The sequence below is a fragment of the Pristis pectinata genome, chromosome 31 (assembly GCF_009764475.1).
Source record: "Pristis pectinata isolate sPriPec2 chromosome 31, sPriPec2.1.pri, whole genome shotgun sequence".
NCBI classification, from domain to species: domain Eukaryota; kingdom Metazoa; phylum Chordata; class Chondrichthyes; order Rhinopristiformes; family Pristidae; genus Pristis; species Pristis pectinata.
The window spans coordinates 232,308-249,451 of NC_067435.1; the positions used below are offsets into that span (position 1 = coordinate 232,308).

General features: G+C 44.0%; 1 protein-coding gene across 3 annotated transcripts in view; it reads left to right on the plus strand.

The window, feature by feature from the left end:
- The window catches only part of LOC127584951 (adhesion G protein-coupled receptor E2-like), a 74,040-nt gene extending 56,896 nt beyond the window's left edge, over positions 1-17,144 (plus strand). For all 3 annotated transcript variants that reach the window (XM_052041997.1, XM_052041998.1, XM_052041999.1), the window contains 7 exons: positions 1,761-1,961; positions 4,308-4,528; positions 7,004-7,070; positions 9,034-9,125; positions 9,908-10,076; positions 11,416-11,505; positions 15,589-17,144. In XM_052041997.1, the coding sequence (XP_051897957.1) occupies positions 1,761-1,961; positions 4,308-4,528; positions 7,004-7,070; positions 9,034-9,125; positions 9,908-10,076; positions 11,416-11,505; positions 15,589-15,621 (873 nt within the window). In that variant the 3' untranslated portion in view covers positions 15,622-17,144. The remainder of the gene's footprint in view (positions 1-1,760; positions 1,962-4,307; positions 4,529-7,003; positions 7,071-9,033; positions 9,126-9,907; positions 10,077-11,415; positions 11,506-15,588) is intronic.

The following is a 17,144-nucleotide window of genomic DNA, read 5'->3' on the forward strand; positions in this document are numbered from 1 at the left end:
CATGGAAGAAAATTCTTCATTTAGTTAATACATCTTCAACGTGTGCCAGACACTCATTGATACAGTTTGAGTTAGTTCACAGGACACATATGTCAAAAGATAAGCTAGCCCGTTTTTATCACCATATAAATCCTATATGTGACAGATGTAAATCAAATGTGGCTTCTCTGACACATATGGTTTGGTCCTGTCCTCTTTTGGAAAAATATTGGAAAGACATTTTTAACATTATCTCAACTGTATTGAATATTGATTTACAACCTCACCCTATCACTGCAATTTTTGGATTACCAAGGAGAGAGTCTGGCCATTTATCTGTTTCCGCTAACCGTATGATTGCCTTTGTCACATTGATGGCCAAATGATCTATTTTGCTTAAATGGAAGGATCCAATACCCCCTACTACTTTTCAATGGTTCTCTCAAACTATATCATGTTTAAACTTGGAAAAAATTAGGAGTGGTACTGTTGATCCTTCGCTTAAATTTGAAGATATTTGGAGTCCATTTATTCAATACTTTCATATGATATAGATCCCTTTTCAATAACTTTTCAATTTAGAGGAATGGAGTTGACGACATAATATTGCTCTGTTTCTATTGAGAAATTTCAGTCCAGTTTTTTTTTTCTTTTTTTTGTCTTTTTTTGTCAAATTTTCTTTTAGTTTGGTTTGATATATTATTTACAATTTTTTATTGATTTGGGTATTTTTTTTCTTTTCTTTTATATACGCAATAAAACTTTTTCTTTCCTTTCTTTTATACTATATTCATTTACTAAGAGATCGTGAGATCTAAAGTTTTTTTATATATTTTATTATTCTTTATGATTATCTATGTCATGATTGTTCTCTTGATCTCTTTGTATTACATGTACAATCATCTATGTTATATATTAATTTGTATTAATTTGGAAACTGATAAAAAGATTGAAAAAGAAAGAAAGAAAAGATTTAGGGTGAGAGGGGAAAGATTTAAAAGAGACCTGAGAGGCAACTTTTTCACACAGTATATGGAATGAGCTACCAGAGGAAATAGTTGAGGCAGGTACAATACTATCATTTAAGAAGCACTTGGACAGGTACATGGAGGGGTGGGGCCTGAGGGATATGGGCTGAACACAGGAAATTGGGACTGGCTGGGTGGGCACTGTGGGTCAGCATGGACTGGTTGGGCCAAAGGGCCTGTATCCATGATGTACTGCTCTATAACTCTAAATTGTACATAACTTACACGACAAAATAAACAAAACAACATTAGCACAAGAGAGAGAAAAATAAATATAGTCCATTAAAATAGGTTTGATTCTTATGATAATGTCAGCTGGGGTGACAGAGAGGGTGCTGTAGCTGGCCTTAAACCACCAACCACCCTGGCCCTCGAGTCTGCTGCATTCAACAAGATCATGGTTTATTTTCTACCTCAATATCATGTTCCTCATTGTCCTTGATTCCTGTAATATCTAGAAATGTCTCCACCTCTGTCTCAAATGCAATCAGTGGCTGTTTCCAGTGTTTTCTGGGGTATGGGGTTCCAAAGCAGAATTAGCGTGAATGGAATGAATGCAAATAGTGTTTTGGACACAGAGCAGTACAGCAGAGGGACAGGCCCTTCGTCCACCATGTCTGTATCAACCATGTTGCCAATTTAAACTAAACATCTGCCTGCACGTGGTCCATATCCGTCCATTCCCTGTTCATGTGTCTGATTTAATGCCCCTTAAATGTTGCCATCATTAAAATGGCCCTTTTCTCTTCTTAGGAGACTGATGGTTACAATCTGAGGATGATCACTATTTTTGGCATTCTTTTCTCCCTGGTGTGCCTTTTCATTTCAATCCTCACCTTCGTCCTGTGTCGTGCCATTAAAAGTATCAGGACCACCATCCACACACACCTGTGCATCAGCCTTTTTTTGGCAGATTTGCTCTTCATTGTTGGAATAGATAAGACCAAGAACATGGTAAGTGAAAATAAATAGTGGTAACTTCTCCCAATGAACCACCTGATGAACTGGCCACACCTGTGTACAAGATGGGTCAATTGCTAAAGCTAATCCATATCACCGTTTATTTACCACATTCAACATGCATCTATTTGTGTTTACTGATAGAAGTTACTCCTAAAGTTAATATTGAATAAGATAAGGAGAACTTTCCTTGCTGCCCTACATAATAATAATTGCTCAGCAAACAATGCATTAATTATCTGGTCGTTATCATTCTGCTATCTGTGGGATCTCACTGTGCACAAATTGGCTGTCCGGTTTATTTTGTTGCCTCAGTGACCACGCTTCATAAGTGTTCCATTCACTGTCAAGCCATTTGTGACCTAAGGTTATGAAGGCATGGTATAAAACTTGCCTGCTTAGAAATTCACTTGCGTAGTCCTTTTTTTGAGCTTTAAGCAAATGAAAATCAATTTCTTTTCTCCTAGACTAATTGTGTTAACAACCACAGAGCTTGTATCTACGCTGTACATAGAACATAGAACAACACTGTGCCGACATTTTATCCTGCTATTGAACCCTTCGCTCCTGTAGAACTCTCCATTTTTCTGTCATTCATGTGCCTAGCTAAGAGTTTCTTAAATGTCCCTAATGTATCTGCCCCCACAACCTCTATCGGCAATGCTTTCCATGCACCCACCACTCTGTGTAAAAAACTTACCCCTTATACCTTCCTCCAACCACCTTAAAATTATGCCCCCTGATGTTAGTCATTTTTGCCCTGGGAAAAAGTCTCTGACTGTCCACTTGATCTATGCCTCTTATCATCTTGTATAACTGTATCAAGTCACCTCTTATCCTCTGTCACTCCAAAGAGAAAAACCCTAGCTCACTCAGCCTATCCTCATAAGACATGCATTCCAATCCAGGCAACATCCTGGTAAATCTCCTCTGCACCCTCACTAAAGCTTCCACATCCTTTCTATAATGAGGTGACTAGAACTGAACACAATGCTCCAAGTGTGGTCTAAGTAAAGTTCTATAGAGCTGCAACATTACCTCGCGGCTCTTGAACTCAATATCCTGACTAATTAAGGCCAACACACCATATGCCTCCTTAACAATCCTATCAACCTGTGTGGCAACCTTGAGGGATCTATGGACATGGACTCCAAGATCCCTCTGTTCCTCCACACTGCTAAGAGTCCTGCCATTAGCCTTGTATTATCCCTTCAAATTTGATCTTCCAAAGTGTATCATTTTATCACTTTACACTTTTCCGGGTTGAACTCCATCTACCAATTCTCAGCCCAGCTGTGCATCCTATCAACACCCTGTTGTAATCTACAGCAACCTTCTACACTATCCACAAAACCACCAACTTTTGTGCCATCTGCAAACTTACTAACCCACCCTTCCACATCCTCATCCAAGTCATTTATAAAAATCACAAGGAGCAGGCGTCCCAGAACAGATCCCTGCAGAATATCCATGCCGTATTGCTCTATGGCTCTTTGACTAATTGTGTTAATAACCACTTCAGGTCATTTTACATTTTAATGAATATTCAAAATGGCACTGCCAGAAGTCCCTTACATGATGTCCTTGCGAGAGGCAGACAAGGCAATAACATTGCCTGTATAATTGCTTGGATCATTGTGGTGGAACTCAGAGCAGGTTACCTGGAAGCAACCTTGGTTGGTTATTCACTGGACAACCTGATCTTCACACAGCAGCACTGGGATTGGGTCCTAGTTGAGGCAGCTACCTTTCATTCTTTAGCGCCTCCCACACAGTACTCACCACCTCTCCTCCATACCCTCAAAACTCTCTAATGTCCCTGCTGACTGCCAGAGTGACATCCAGCCCCTGAACCCACAAGGAAGCCCTTGTTCTCCACCATCCATATTTATCTGATAGCCACCTGTGACCATTAAACCCTCCCGTGATCCTCAGCTATTGGCCTTGTTCATGAAACATGTTTACCCACAGACCCCAATTAGATCCATTGGTTGCCAGCCTACCTGATTACTCACCATCTTCCCATCTTCCCCAACTCCTAGAATGGCTTAGACCCCAAGCAGTATGTTTCACACCAACACCACACACTGACTCCACACACCAACCTCACACACTGACCTCACACACTCACCCCATACACCTGCACAAACTGACCCCCCCACAATAGCCCCCCACACAGACCCCACATACTGACCCAGCAGGGGCCAGTGTCTGAACGAGCCTCAGCTTTCCCCACGTCCCTCTGTCTCTTCACCTTATCCACTTGTCAGTCTGGATAGTGGCTCAGTGGTTATATGTTCCTGTTGGTTAAACCTTGTTGTTCTTTTGCATCACTTATAGACCATTTGTGCCGTCATCGCAGGATTCCTGCATTACCTGTTCCTGGCCTGTTTTGCCTGGATGCTTCTGGAAGGTGTCCAGCTTTACCTCATGGTGGTGAAAGTCTTCAATGCGAAGAGTCTTCGTTCGAAGTACATGTATTTGTTTGGCTATGGATGCCCCCTGATTGTGGTTGGCATTTCAGCTGTTGTGTTTCCTAAAGGATATGGAACAGAGAAATTGTAAGTATGGACAAACTGTATATTTCTTTGCTTGCATTGCACTTTTAATACATTGAGTTTCTATGACAGGAACACAGGAGTGGGCCTAATCCACCAGTCAGTGATACTGTGGCTGACCTTTTACCTCAGTACCATTTTTCACAAATGATATTAATTGCTTTAATTTCCAATCTCTCTTTTGCACAAGCGCAAGGGCCAAAACTCCTTTGTTGCTACCTTCTGAATCTCCATACCTGCCTCAGTCACACCCCAACAGATCAAACCCACAGTACCTAATTTAAGAGGTGTGACTGTCTCTTGGATGAAAGAATCACCTGGGACTGATGGAATCTATCTCAGGATGCTGAGGAAGCAAGAGAGGAGATTTCTGGGGCCTTGACTGAGAACTCTCTATTCTCTTCTGCCACATACAAGGTGCCAGAAGATTGGAGAGTAGCCAGTGGTGTTCCTCTGTTTATGAAGGCCTGTAGAGACAAACTAGGAAATGATAGGCTGGTGAGCCTTACATCTGTAGTAGGAAAATTATGGAGAAGATTCTTAGGGACAGGATTTACTCACATTTGGAAAAGCATGGACATTAGGGATAGTCAGCATGGCTTTGTGCAGGGGAGGTCCTGTCTCACAAATTTGATAGAGCTTTTTGAGGAAGTGATGAAGATGATTGATGAGGGTGGGGCAGTGGATGTTGCCTTCATTGGTTGGACCATTGTGTAAACCTACCATGGGAAAAGATTCTGACAATCTACCCTATCTATGCTTCTCACACTCTTATATATATACTTCCATCAGATCACCTCTTGCTGCTAGGGAAACCAAACAGAGACTGGATTGGAGGACTTCAGTCTCTCCCCATAACTGAAGTCCTCCAGTCCAGGAAACATCCTGGTGAATTCAGGAATTTCACCTCCTCTCCACTCTCTCCAGTGCAATCACATCTTTCCAAAAGAGTGGTGACCAGAAATGCACACAATTCTTCAAGTGTGGTTTAACCAGTGTTTTGTAAAGTTACAATATAATGACCCAGCTCTTATAGTCTATGCTCTGACCTACTTCACCATCCTTTCTACCTGTATTGCCACTTTCAAGGAACTTTATACTTGGACCGTTAGGTCTCTCTGTTCAACAACTTGCCTTATTGCCCTACCACATACTGTATAGGTCCAACCTTATTTGACTTTCCACTTATTTGCACTTGTTGGGGTTGAATTCCATCAGCCAATGCTCTGCCCAACTTTCCAACTGATCTGTATCCTGCTGTAGCCTTAGAAAGCCTTCTTCCCTATCCACAACACAGTTTTTGTGTCATCCATAAGCTTATTATTCATACCTCCTACATTCTCATCTAAGTCGTATATATATAAATAACAAAGGTCCCAGCAACGATCCCTGCAATGCACTACTTGTTACAGACTTCCACTCAGGGAAACACCTGTCCACTGCTGCCCTCTGCTTCCTATCACCAAGTCAATGTTGGATCCAATCGACCAACATGTTTCTGCCTACCACGCCGGCCTTTGTCAAATGCCTCACTGAAGTCCATTTGGGCAACATCTACTGTCTTTATCAATCTCCTTTGTTAACTCCTCAAAATACTCAATCAAATTAGTGAGGCAGGATTTCCCATGCACAAAGCCATGCTGACTATCTCTAATCAGCCCCTGCCTTTCCAAATGTACATATTCCAAATATACAAATGGAGCAGACTCGATGGGCAGAATGGCCTACTTCTGCTCCCTTGTCTTGTGATCTTGTGATCCTGTCCCTTTGCATTTTCTCCAATAATTTCCCTACCATTGACAAGAGGCTCTCTGGCCTCTAGTTACCTGAATTATCCCTGCTGCCCTTCTTAAATAATAGATATTCTTGCAGTGAAGGCAACATGCCTTATTGCTCTACCGCATACCTGATTGCTCACTGTACCTGAACATTAACTTTCAGTGATTTATCTACAAAGAAACCCAGATCACTCTAAACAACAGGAGGTTTCAACAGGCCCAGCTTTCTCCTTAAGGAAGTCACATGTGAGCTCTTTCCAGCTTGCGAGGAAGTGAGTTGGGGGACGGTGGATAGGGAGACCGAAAGAGGGGCAGATATAAAGGGTGTAGTGGAATGAAAAGAGTGGGGTCATTGACTAATCATCCAGTGGGAGGAACATTGCTGAAAATGACCAACCCCTTCCCAACCCAGTATACCCTCCAGTGCAAGCAAAAGGACCAGAGCTTAGATTCATGCTGCAGGTTGTTGCCCAATGGCGATCAATGTAAATCAGGGTCAGTACAGAACTGAGTTCAGCAGTAATTACCCATCACTGGAATAGTCAGTCCCTGCCTGGGCTCATACATGAAACAAGGCCAGTTGAATAACAATGTTACTGGTGTGACTGTGAACACATATGTGTGTGTGTGTATGTGCGTGTATGTGTAAAATGAAAAAATCTACTTGGAAACCCATTTTTTTCACTCTCTCTTTCCCCAGTTGTTGGTTGGATCTGAAGTCAGGCTTTCTGTGGGCTTTCCTGGCACCAGTCTGTGTAATTATTCTGGTAAGTTTGTAAAAGTATGAAAGCAGAGAGAATATCAGTTTAATCCAGACAAGGGTGAGGTGATGCATTTTGGGAACACGAGTAAAAGGCTAGGACATACACCATGGATAATAGGGCCTTAGGGAGCATTGAGGTACACAGCAACCTTGGGGTACAAGTCCATAGGTCCTTGAAGGTGACAACGCAGATAGATAATCTGGTGAGGAAGATATATGGGATACTGGCCTTCCTTGTCAGGGCACTGAATACAGAGGTGTGGAAGATATGCTTCAACTTTATAAAACCTTGGTCATACCTCAGCTGTGTATAGTTCTGGTCACCAAGGTCTAGGAAAGATGAAATAGTGCTGGATATGGTGCAGAGGAGATTTACCAGAATGTTGCCAGAGATGGAGCAGTTCCATTATGAAGAGGTTCTGGAGCGGCTGGTTCTGTTCTCCCTGGAGTGGAGCAAGTTAAGAGAGAACATGATTGAGGCATATAAAACTATGAGGGGTGTAGATAGGGTAGACTGCAGGAAACTTTTCCCCAATCAGAGGTAAATAAAACCAGAGAACATAGGTTTTGTATGAAGGGTAAGAGATTTAGAGGGGACATGAAGGAGACCTTCTTCACCCAGTGAGTGGTGAATACCTGGAACACAGTGCCGGACAGAGAGAATGGTGGAAGCAGAGATGCTGACAGTAGTTAAGAAGTGTCCAGGTGAGCACTTGAATCGCTTAGGCATGGAGTGAAATGGAACAAGTGCTGGGCAATTGGATTAAAACTGTAGGGTGCCCATTGGTCAGTGTGGATGAGTTGGGCTGAATGGCCTGTTTATTTCTGTAGGATTCTGTGATCTACAGTGCTATAGCGCCAGTACTGGGAGGTAGATTTCAAACTGAAAGCTCATTTTCCACCAGCACAGGCAAGATCAGCTGAATGTTGTCCTGTGTTTACATTTTCCATGATTAATTTCTGCTTCACCTTGGCCATCACTCTCATTCCACACATACAGGGATCTCCATTTCTGCCACCACAAAACCTGATGTTTCAGTATGCCAGCAACAGATGACATATGTATTAAAATAATTAACTCAGGAGCCCCCACCCACTGCTGGAACTGGACACTAGGCAGTCCTTGAAGGTGCTGCTTCATTCCCTTCCCCCAGGGCTGGAGGTACTGTGGAGCTGGGTGTATGAATCAAAGAGGTGAATGATTACTGAGGCTCAGCGTTCTCCTTTGTGGTTAAGGCCTAATAGATATGACAGTGAGGGAGGGGAAGTACCAAGAATGGCCTACCTCATCATTCTCTTGTGGACTAACTGGTGGCAGTTCTAAGACTTAGAAAGGGTAATTTTTCAGTTGTAAAAAGTTTGGATGATGATATACTTGATTGCCTCTGCCTCTATCATTGATCCTTGATAAAAGCCCCCAGGTGCATTCCTTTCATCTCCTGGCCCATGGATGTGAGTGTGTTGTGTTGTTCACCTAAACTGGACAGCTAAATCAACAACCACTGAAGCTTAGAATGACACCAACTCTGGTTTGGCCACAGTGCTGAATATTCTCTGGTTACCCTCTGGAGTAACCTTGGGTATTAAGATTCAGCAACATCAAGTTGGCTGATAGTTCTTCAAAGAGCATTGGCAAAATATGTGTCTTTTATCGCTGGTTTTCATGGTAATTCTTTATACCAAATCCATAAATAATTTAAGATCTACAATACAATATGATTAAGTTTGAAATCATCTCCTCAGGATTGCTGGAACACCACAGTAACATCTACATTACTTTGTCTTCTGAAAGTCCTTGTGATTAAATGATTGGTTAGGATCAAAACAGAGAACAAACAGGTTCAGATGTAGCTATTTTTCCAGAGAAAGATGTTTCCATGGAAATGCGACTACACTAAAGATCACATCAATAAAATATTATTACAAAAAAACATGGCCTATCTCATGTCTTTCTCTTTCCTTTGAAGGTCAATGGAGGATTCTTTATTATTACTGTGTGGAAGCTGGTCAACAAGTTTTCAAGTATTAGTCCTGAAATTGGCCAGTTGAAGAAAATCAGGTGAGAAAATCTGGTACATGGGATGGTACCTTAAATGGTTTATACAAGTATCCAGGCATTTCTGTTTATATACAGTAGGTCCAAACAAATAGGCTAGCACTTTTAATATTTAAATCCTTTTTTCTACTATTTACTTGAAGCTGCTAGTGCTAACAGATCTTGCTGTTCTGATTTAGGATTCACTCACCAACAGTGAGCCTTTCCCAAACTTACCAAACCAAAGGGGTAAAAACACCAAGTAAGATAGAGTAGACTGAAGGCTGCAGGGAGAACAGCTGACTCCAGGGTCATAGATTAGCCATTAAATGGATAACACATGTGACAGGGCAAGTTCATGTTTCACCCAGTCACTGTTAATGTACCTATTATCTACCGAGGATGTGTGTTCAAGGATTGGCTTCCTCTGGTTACTGCTTTGGTGCTAAAAGTATTAAGCTTTGCATAATTCAGTTTGAAATGGACAATGAAAATTTCTCAGTAAGGGCCAACGTCATAATTCCCATTTTTTTCAATAAATCCTCTGGATTTTGGGTGCCACAAGCCACACCTAGGTTTATTGGTTGCCTTCTTTAACTGCTGCAGCCTATGCATTGAAGGACTCACTGTTTTGTTGGACAGGAATTTCAGGATTTCAGCCGAGTGATCACAAATAATTTTTAAAAAGCTGCTAGAAGCAGTGACATGATTATATTGCATCTTTAAAGCATGAACAGTAGTGAGTGGTGCAAAGCAAAGAATTGGATGGTGTCTTATATTCAGTTCCCTCATACCTCTTGTTTTAGGATCTTTACCTTCACTGCTGTTGCTCAACTCTGCCTCCTGGGATGTACATGGATACTTGGCATGTTGTACTTCCAAAAGGAAACGATTGTTATGGCCTACATCTTCACCGTGTTCAACAGCCTCCAGGGAATGTTCATCTTCATCCTGCATTGCCTCCTTAACAAACAGGTAAGTAACCCTCACTGGAAGGAAGAGTCACCCTCTGTCAGGAGAGGTTCCTTCTAATGCAGTAGGAAAAACAAGACAAAATCCAGTCTATTCATTGAATAACCAGGTGCAGTGAAGAGGAGATAAGGATGGATACCCCAGAACATTGCTCAGTGGTCATTTCTGGACTGCATCTCTGGTCATTCTCAATGTGTTGATGAGGCAGGTGAAGATGTTCCCTCCATCCCTCCCATTGTTCTGTCTATACCCATGGGTAACGCATGGAAAATTGGGTCTATAGACCTACTGGGGGAATGTGCCAGGAGTCAGGACTGAATGTATCATCTAGGGCAGGGTTCTGATATTAGAGGGGTTTTTTCTGTCTGCTTATCACCTCTGCATTCATTCTCACATCCAGTCACTGTAAGTGGTCCCTTGTTCAAATGTTTGACCTTCACACCTGAGCCTAGAGCAGGAGTGTTGTTAGGCAATATCGGGAATATGTGATAGGAAGGATGTGATAGTTCTGGAGAGGGTGCAGAGGAGATTGACTAGGATGTGCCTGGGATGGAGTGTTTCAGTCATGAGAAGAGACTGGAGAAGCTGAGTCTGCTTTTCCTGAAGCAGAGGAGTTTAAGAGGGGACATGACTGAGGTATATAAAATTATAAAGGGCATAGATACAGTAAACTGCAGGAAACTTTTCCCCATGTCAGAGGTGAATCAAACTAGAGGACACAGATTTAGAGTAAGGGGGGAGAGATTTAGAGGGGATCTGAGGTGGACCTTTATAACCCAGAGAGTGGTGAGTACCTGGAACACACTGCGGAAGAGAGTGGTGAAAGCAGTTGCTGACAGCAGTTCAGAAGTGTCTAGACGAGCACTTGAATCACCCAGGCATTGAAGGCTAAGGGCCGAGTGCTGGACGGTGGGATTATTTCAGAGGGTGCCCAATGGTCAGCATGGATCTGATGGGCCAAACAGCCTGTTTCCATGTTGTATAACTCTATGACAACAGTGGACAACATTATCTACCATAACATCTACATAGCTGGACCTCAGAGAGGAATCTATAGATGCTGGTGAGTGTTCCAGGTCCTGGCTGACTTTAACAACTATATTGAGCATAGTTGGTGGAATTGAGAGCTTCATTGGGGGTTGACGTCAACAAACTCAGGGCAGGGCAGAGATGGAAGAAGGACCTTCCTGGGCCGCATAGCTGATCACTTCTGGTTTAGCAATGAGAGTGAGCCAGCCAGAAGCCAGCAGCCTTGGGCCTGAACATGGATGGCCTTGGTGTAATGACCACTGCCAATTGCATGGATAAAATTGTACAAGTTCCATATCACATTGTCTTACAGGTGAGGGATGAGTATGCCAAGTTCTTCCTCGGTGCCTGCTATCTGAAGAAAGCCTCAAAATACTCTGAGTTTTCAACCTCTACTACACAGGTATGGTTGCGATATGTCATGCTGTGTCCAATACATGGGAGGCTATAGGAATAACCAGTTAGCCATCCTTAATGTAAAGTAAAAATTAAAGAGAGTGCACCTTGTGCTTCAGGCCTGAAGATGTTAAAGTCAGTAGCAGTAACGAAGACTATGAATTTTTGCTAAAAATGATCACCCTTGTCCTTCAGGGAAAGAAATTTGCTGTCCTTATCTGGTCTGGCTACAGTTCTGCCAATCAGGTTAACTCTTATCTGCCTCCTGAGTTTATGGGCAGTTAGGGATAGACAAAAAATGCCAACATTCGCAGCAACACCCACACCCTGTGAATGAATCAAAAAGGAAACAAAGGCTTTAAGGACGCAGCAATCAATTACCATTCCAACAAGAGAGCTGCAAATTCCCACCACTCTCTGTGTCTTCAGCAGATAACTTCCTAACTTCACTCAGAGGAGGCCAGGGACTAGATTTAGCCCTTAATCTCACATTCCCCAACTGGCAGGAACAGTTTCTTCAATTATTTTAAAACTTCAATCAAGCCAGTCCAATTTCCTAAATTTCAGACTATACAGCCTTATCTTCTGTGATCTCTCCAAGTAATTTAACCTTTAAATCTGGGTGTCATTCTGCTAATTAATTCTGCACTGCCCCTGCCTACAGCAGGTCACTACAGGCAGTCCCCAGGTTATGACAGGGTTCCATTCCTGAGAACTGTTCATTACACAAACTGTCCATAAGTCAGAAATAAACAACAGTGAGTGGGAGAAGGTCAGAGGAACAGCCATGACGGGGGACCGAGAAGGTGCAAGAAGAGTGGGTGCCAACCAGCCTCACTGACTCAGTGAGTGGGCAAGCATGTCTGCTCAGCAATCCCAGCTCTGCTCAGCTTCACCCAGCCCCTGATTGTTGTGGCTCAGGAGTGGGGGCGGGGTGGGGGGTTGGCACATGGAAATTCCCTGTTCTCACTCGGCAGAAGTTTCCTGCAGCCCTGCAGCAGCTGATCCATCCCCATCCCTCCCACTGGTTTCCCAAATGCTTGTTCGTATGTACAGGGTGTGTACAAATTGGACTTTGCACCCGGGGAGGGCCTGTATATTCTTCCTAAACTGAGGTGCCCAGAATACCTGCCAGTAATCCAGGTGCACTTCTGAAATATAGTCACTGCTGTTAAATTGGAAATGCAAAGAATGTTTTGTGCAGCAAATTCCCACAAATAGCAAAGGGAGGGTGAACAGATAATCCAGGTTTGTAAGATTAATTGAGGGATGAATATTGAACAGAGCACGGGTTCAATGCACCAGCTTTTGTCTACTGCCTCAGTGTGAAACATTCATGCCACCAGGTCAAAATGTTTTGGACTTATGGTCTACTCCAGATTTGAGCCCAATATTTAGAGTGCAGCACTGTTGGAGGTGCCATCTTTCAGGTGAGATGTTAAAATGAGACCCACTTCCATAAAAGATCACAAAGCACCATTTCAAGGAAGACCAACATTTATCCCTCAACTGACATCATTAAAACATAAATAATCCTGGCCGTTATTGTTTGTAGATGCTTTGTATGCGCCAATTTGCTGCCACTGCCTCTGCAGGCAACAAGTAAATAGGAGCAGGAGGAGGCCACTTGGCCCCTCAAGCCTGCCCCACCGTTCAGTATGATCATAGCTGATCTACTCTGGCCTCAACTCCTCTTCTGTGCCAATTCCTAAAACTCTCAATTCCTCGATCTTTCAAATATTTATCTATTTCCACCTGAAACATTTCCAATAATCTGGCCTCCACCACCCTCGGAAGCAGAAAATTCCACAGATTCACCACCCTCTAGGGAAAGAAATTTCTCCATACCTCAGTTTTAAATGACTGGCTCCTTATTCTGCTGTTGTCTCCCCTTGTTGATGACTCTCCCACGAGTGAAAACATCCCAACATCTCCCCTGTCAAACCCCCTTAGGGTCTTACCTGTTTGAATAAGGTCACCCCTCATTCATCTAAACTCCAAGGAATATGAAGCCAACTTATCCAGCCACTCTTGACAGGACAATATTCTCATTCCAGGAATTAGCCTGGAGAGTGTGCAGTGGTATTATATCCTTTTCTAGGTAAGGGGACCAAAACTGTGCACAGTATTCTAAGGCATGGCCTCAGAAACACTACGACTGTAACAAAACCTCCCTATTCTTTAACTCCAACCTCTTTACAATAAAAGCCAACATGTCATTTATCATCTTAATGACTTGTTGCACCTGCCTGCTAACATTTTGTGCTTCGTGCACTAGAACACTGAGATCCCTCTGAACTTCACTCACTTTCAGTTTCCATTCAGACAATAATCCACCTTTTGATTCCCCTTATAGGAGAGCATGACCTCACACTTCCCCGCACTAACTCCATTTGTCAGTTTTTCTCCCACCCACTCAATATCTTGTTGCAGAATCAAAAACTTCAAAACCATTGCATTGGCTGTGAGGCACTTGGCAAATCCTGAGCTCATTGAAGTTGCTTCATATAGGCCCGAGCTTTCTTTTACAGGAATAATGGCAAAGAAATGGTTTATGATAAAAATTACACAATTATATTGTGCAATATCTTTATGGGCTGTATGATAGATTTTGGGAAAGGGGAACTTTGTGTGTACGCATTGTGCCCCAGAAGCTGCACTGTGGTGTTCCATGATGTGAGATTTCAGAGGAGGGGTACAGGAATAATCACACTTTTGTACTTGGATTGTACAGGTTGCAAACAGTGCCAGATCTGATTGCAGGAACAGGCATGTGACAAGGCCTGTACCTGTTCCCATTAAATGGGCTGTTCCTACCTTTTCCTGTTCCTTAATATTTCTACCTGTATCTGTCAGTCAGGATAACTTTATTTCTCCAGGATGATTCTTGAAAGTTTGTTCTTTTAGCAGTGATGAGCAGCACATTCCCTGACACCATATCGTCCTGTGGCTGTTGGAGAAGTGTGGTCACCATTCCCGAGAACCACCCTTCTCTCATGCAAAAGTCTGCACTGAAACTACCCTCATCCACTACCAAATCCCGACAAACCAATTCATTGCTCCATTCATTGACTCACCCATCGTCCCACACTGCCCCAGTAAACATCATACTGTTCCGCTGGTGCCCCCACCCATTTCCCACACTGCCCTTTCCATTTACCCCATTCTTGTCCTCATCTACTGTTGCCACACACTCCTCCGCACACTCGGCCACACGCTCCTCCGCACACTCGGCCACACGCTCCCCCGCACACTCCCCCACACACTCCTCCGCACACTCAGCCACACGCTCCCCCGCACACTCCCCCACACACTCCCCCACACACTCCTCCGCACACTCGGCCACATGCTCCCCCACACACTCCCCCACACACTCGGCCACACGCTCCCCCGCACACTCGGCCACACGCTCCCCCGCACTGTCTCCCGCACACCGCCCCTCACGCTGCCCCGCACGCTCCCATGCATACTCAGCCACACTCTCCCGCATGCTCCCCCGCACACTCCCCCACACACTCAGCCACACGGTCTCCTGCACACTCCCCCACACACTGCCCCACACACTCAGCCACACACTCCCCCGCACACTGCCCTGCACGCTCCCCCGCACACTCTCTGGCACACTCAGCCATATGCTTTCCCATACGCTCCCCCACATACAAACCTATACATTCATTCACTGTCATACACACTGACCCACACAGTTCCCCCCACACACAACCCCATCCATTCCCTTCACACCAATTCACACACACACAGACAGACTGAACACATGGATACCACAAATATTCATCCTCCCAAACCTTCACAGACTGAGGCACTCACTCCCCTCACACACTCATTCCCCTCACACAACCCTCACACACTTACTCCTACGCTGCCTGCAGACAGCCCACAGTGCAAGTGATGGCTTGTGTTGGTTCTCATTGTTTTGCAAGCTGTGCTGTGGTGGGAGATGTCGGTTTCATTCAACATGTTCTGTGTGTTAGAACGTTGTGTCTCTGCAGTACAAGCCCAAACCAGTATGTATACTGGCTGGGACAGGCTGTCATGTGTTGAATTTCAGCTGCTGATGATCTTTTTTTTGCAGGGCCTGAAAAGCACGCATGAGACAGGAATGTGAACAAAAGCACAAAGGCCTTGCAGGGCTGGCTGCAGCTGCTTATAAAGCAAGAGGGAGCACAAGAGCAGCATCACACTGACTTGCTTTGCTTGGGACTGTAATCTGAGACTGCCCCATCACTGTTGCTATCTTCTCCCCATTCTTACCTCCACCGCTCTGCAGAAATTCGGTACAAACTTCGGAAGAAAGGGGAAAAACTTTGCCATCTGAGAGCTGGTCTGTTTCAGCTCTCTGCTTCTATTGAGCCTGTCCATAGCATGAATTCATTGGACTCTGGGATTTGAACCAGACCGTACAATAACATAAACAACAGCACCCGGCCTGGATCCTGGGGAATTGAAGAGTTCCCTTTCACTTCAAGGACCTGCCTGGGCAGATGTGATGATGGTCCCTTTGCATTCAAGTTTGGTGAATCTCTAACTGGTGACTTATGGACAGAAGTTGGGAAGGAGTGGCCACCTGGGATTCAGCCATCAGAAGGTGAGGAAGAATAGGGATGGTCTTTGAGCACTATTGGGTTTGGGGCTGCAGATGTTTGGAAGGAGTTTGTATTGGGTGAAGAATGGGTAAGGATTGCTGTGGATGCTTAGGAGATTTTGAGTTGAGTTATGGACCAACGCTGGTCAGGGAGTGTCTCATCCACTACCCTACCCTTGACCAGCTCTGACCCTCGAGGTGACTCCTAACCTTTGGTTCATGTGAGTTCATACAGCAGAGGGTGCAACTCCCAAATTGATTTTTGGCTGCTCTTGGCTTGGTGACACAAGACTATGGCAAGAGTGCAAAGACCTTTTCAATCAGAGCCGATCATTATGTGGGGCTTTCTAGGAGCCAATAAAAGCACATTGCAAATTTCACTGACAATGTCACCTCCTGATTATCTCAGGTACATCTGAAGCACAGATGAACTTTTCATTATACAAATGATGTTTGCAGTGTCCAAGGGTGCCAAAAGGTTATTTTCAACAGGAATATACTGGCTCTTGCCAGGCACGAAACCAGAATCTGGCCCAGACTGCTGATCAACCTTGAAAAGGACCAAGTATAATTTCCACAGCAGAGAAATACCACAAGGTCTTCACCACCAGTTAGGAGCAACCATCACATGAGAATACCATCTGCCCTGGTTCCCCTCTAGTTCACAGGTCAGTATCTGATAGCAGATCACTAGGGCAATACTCTGCAACGCCCCCCCCCCTCAGCCACATTGTAAATGGGCAGAGTGGGCCATGAAGGGAGCTTCTCAACAACAGCTGGGGATGGAGCACTGAATCTTGTTTTTTCCCGAGGCTGATAAATGAAGGTACAGTCAGCAGTGAGGTGTGAATGTGAAATCCCCATGCCCCTAGTTTGCCAGGTAACTGCTGCAGGGGAGACAAATGCTGTTTAACCTGCTCAAAAGGCAGGAAGCAGGGTGTTACGTTGGTGAATCCGGTTGTACTCTGTTATAGTACGCTGCTGTGTGGAAATGAAAAACTGTTCTGAAAATGCAATGCCTTTATTTAATAAAAAAATCACATTGA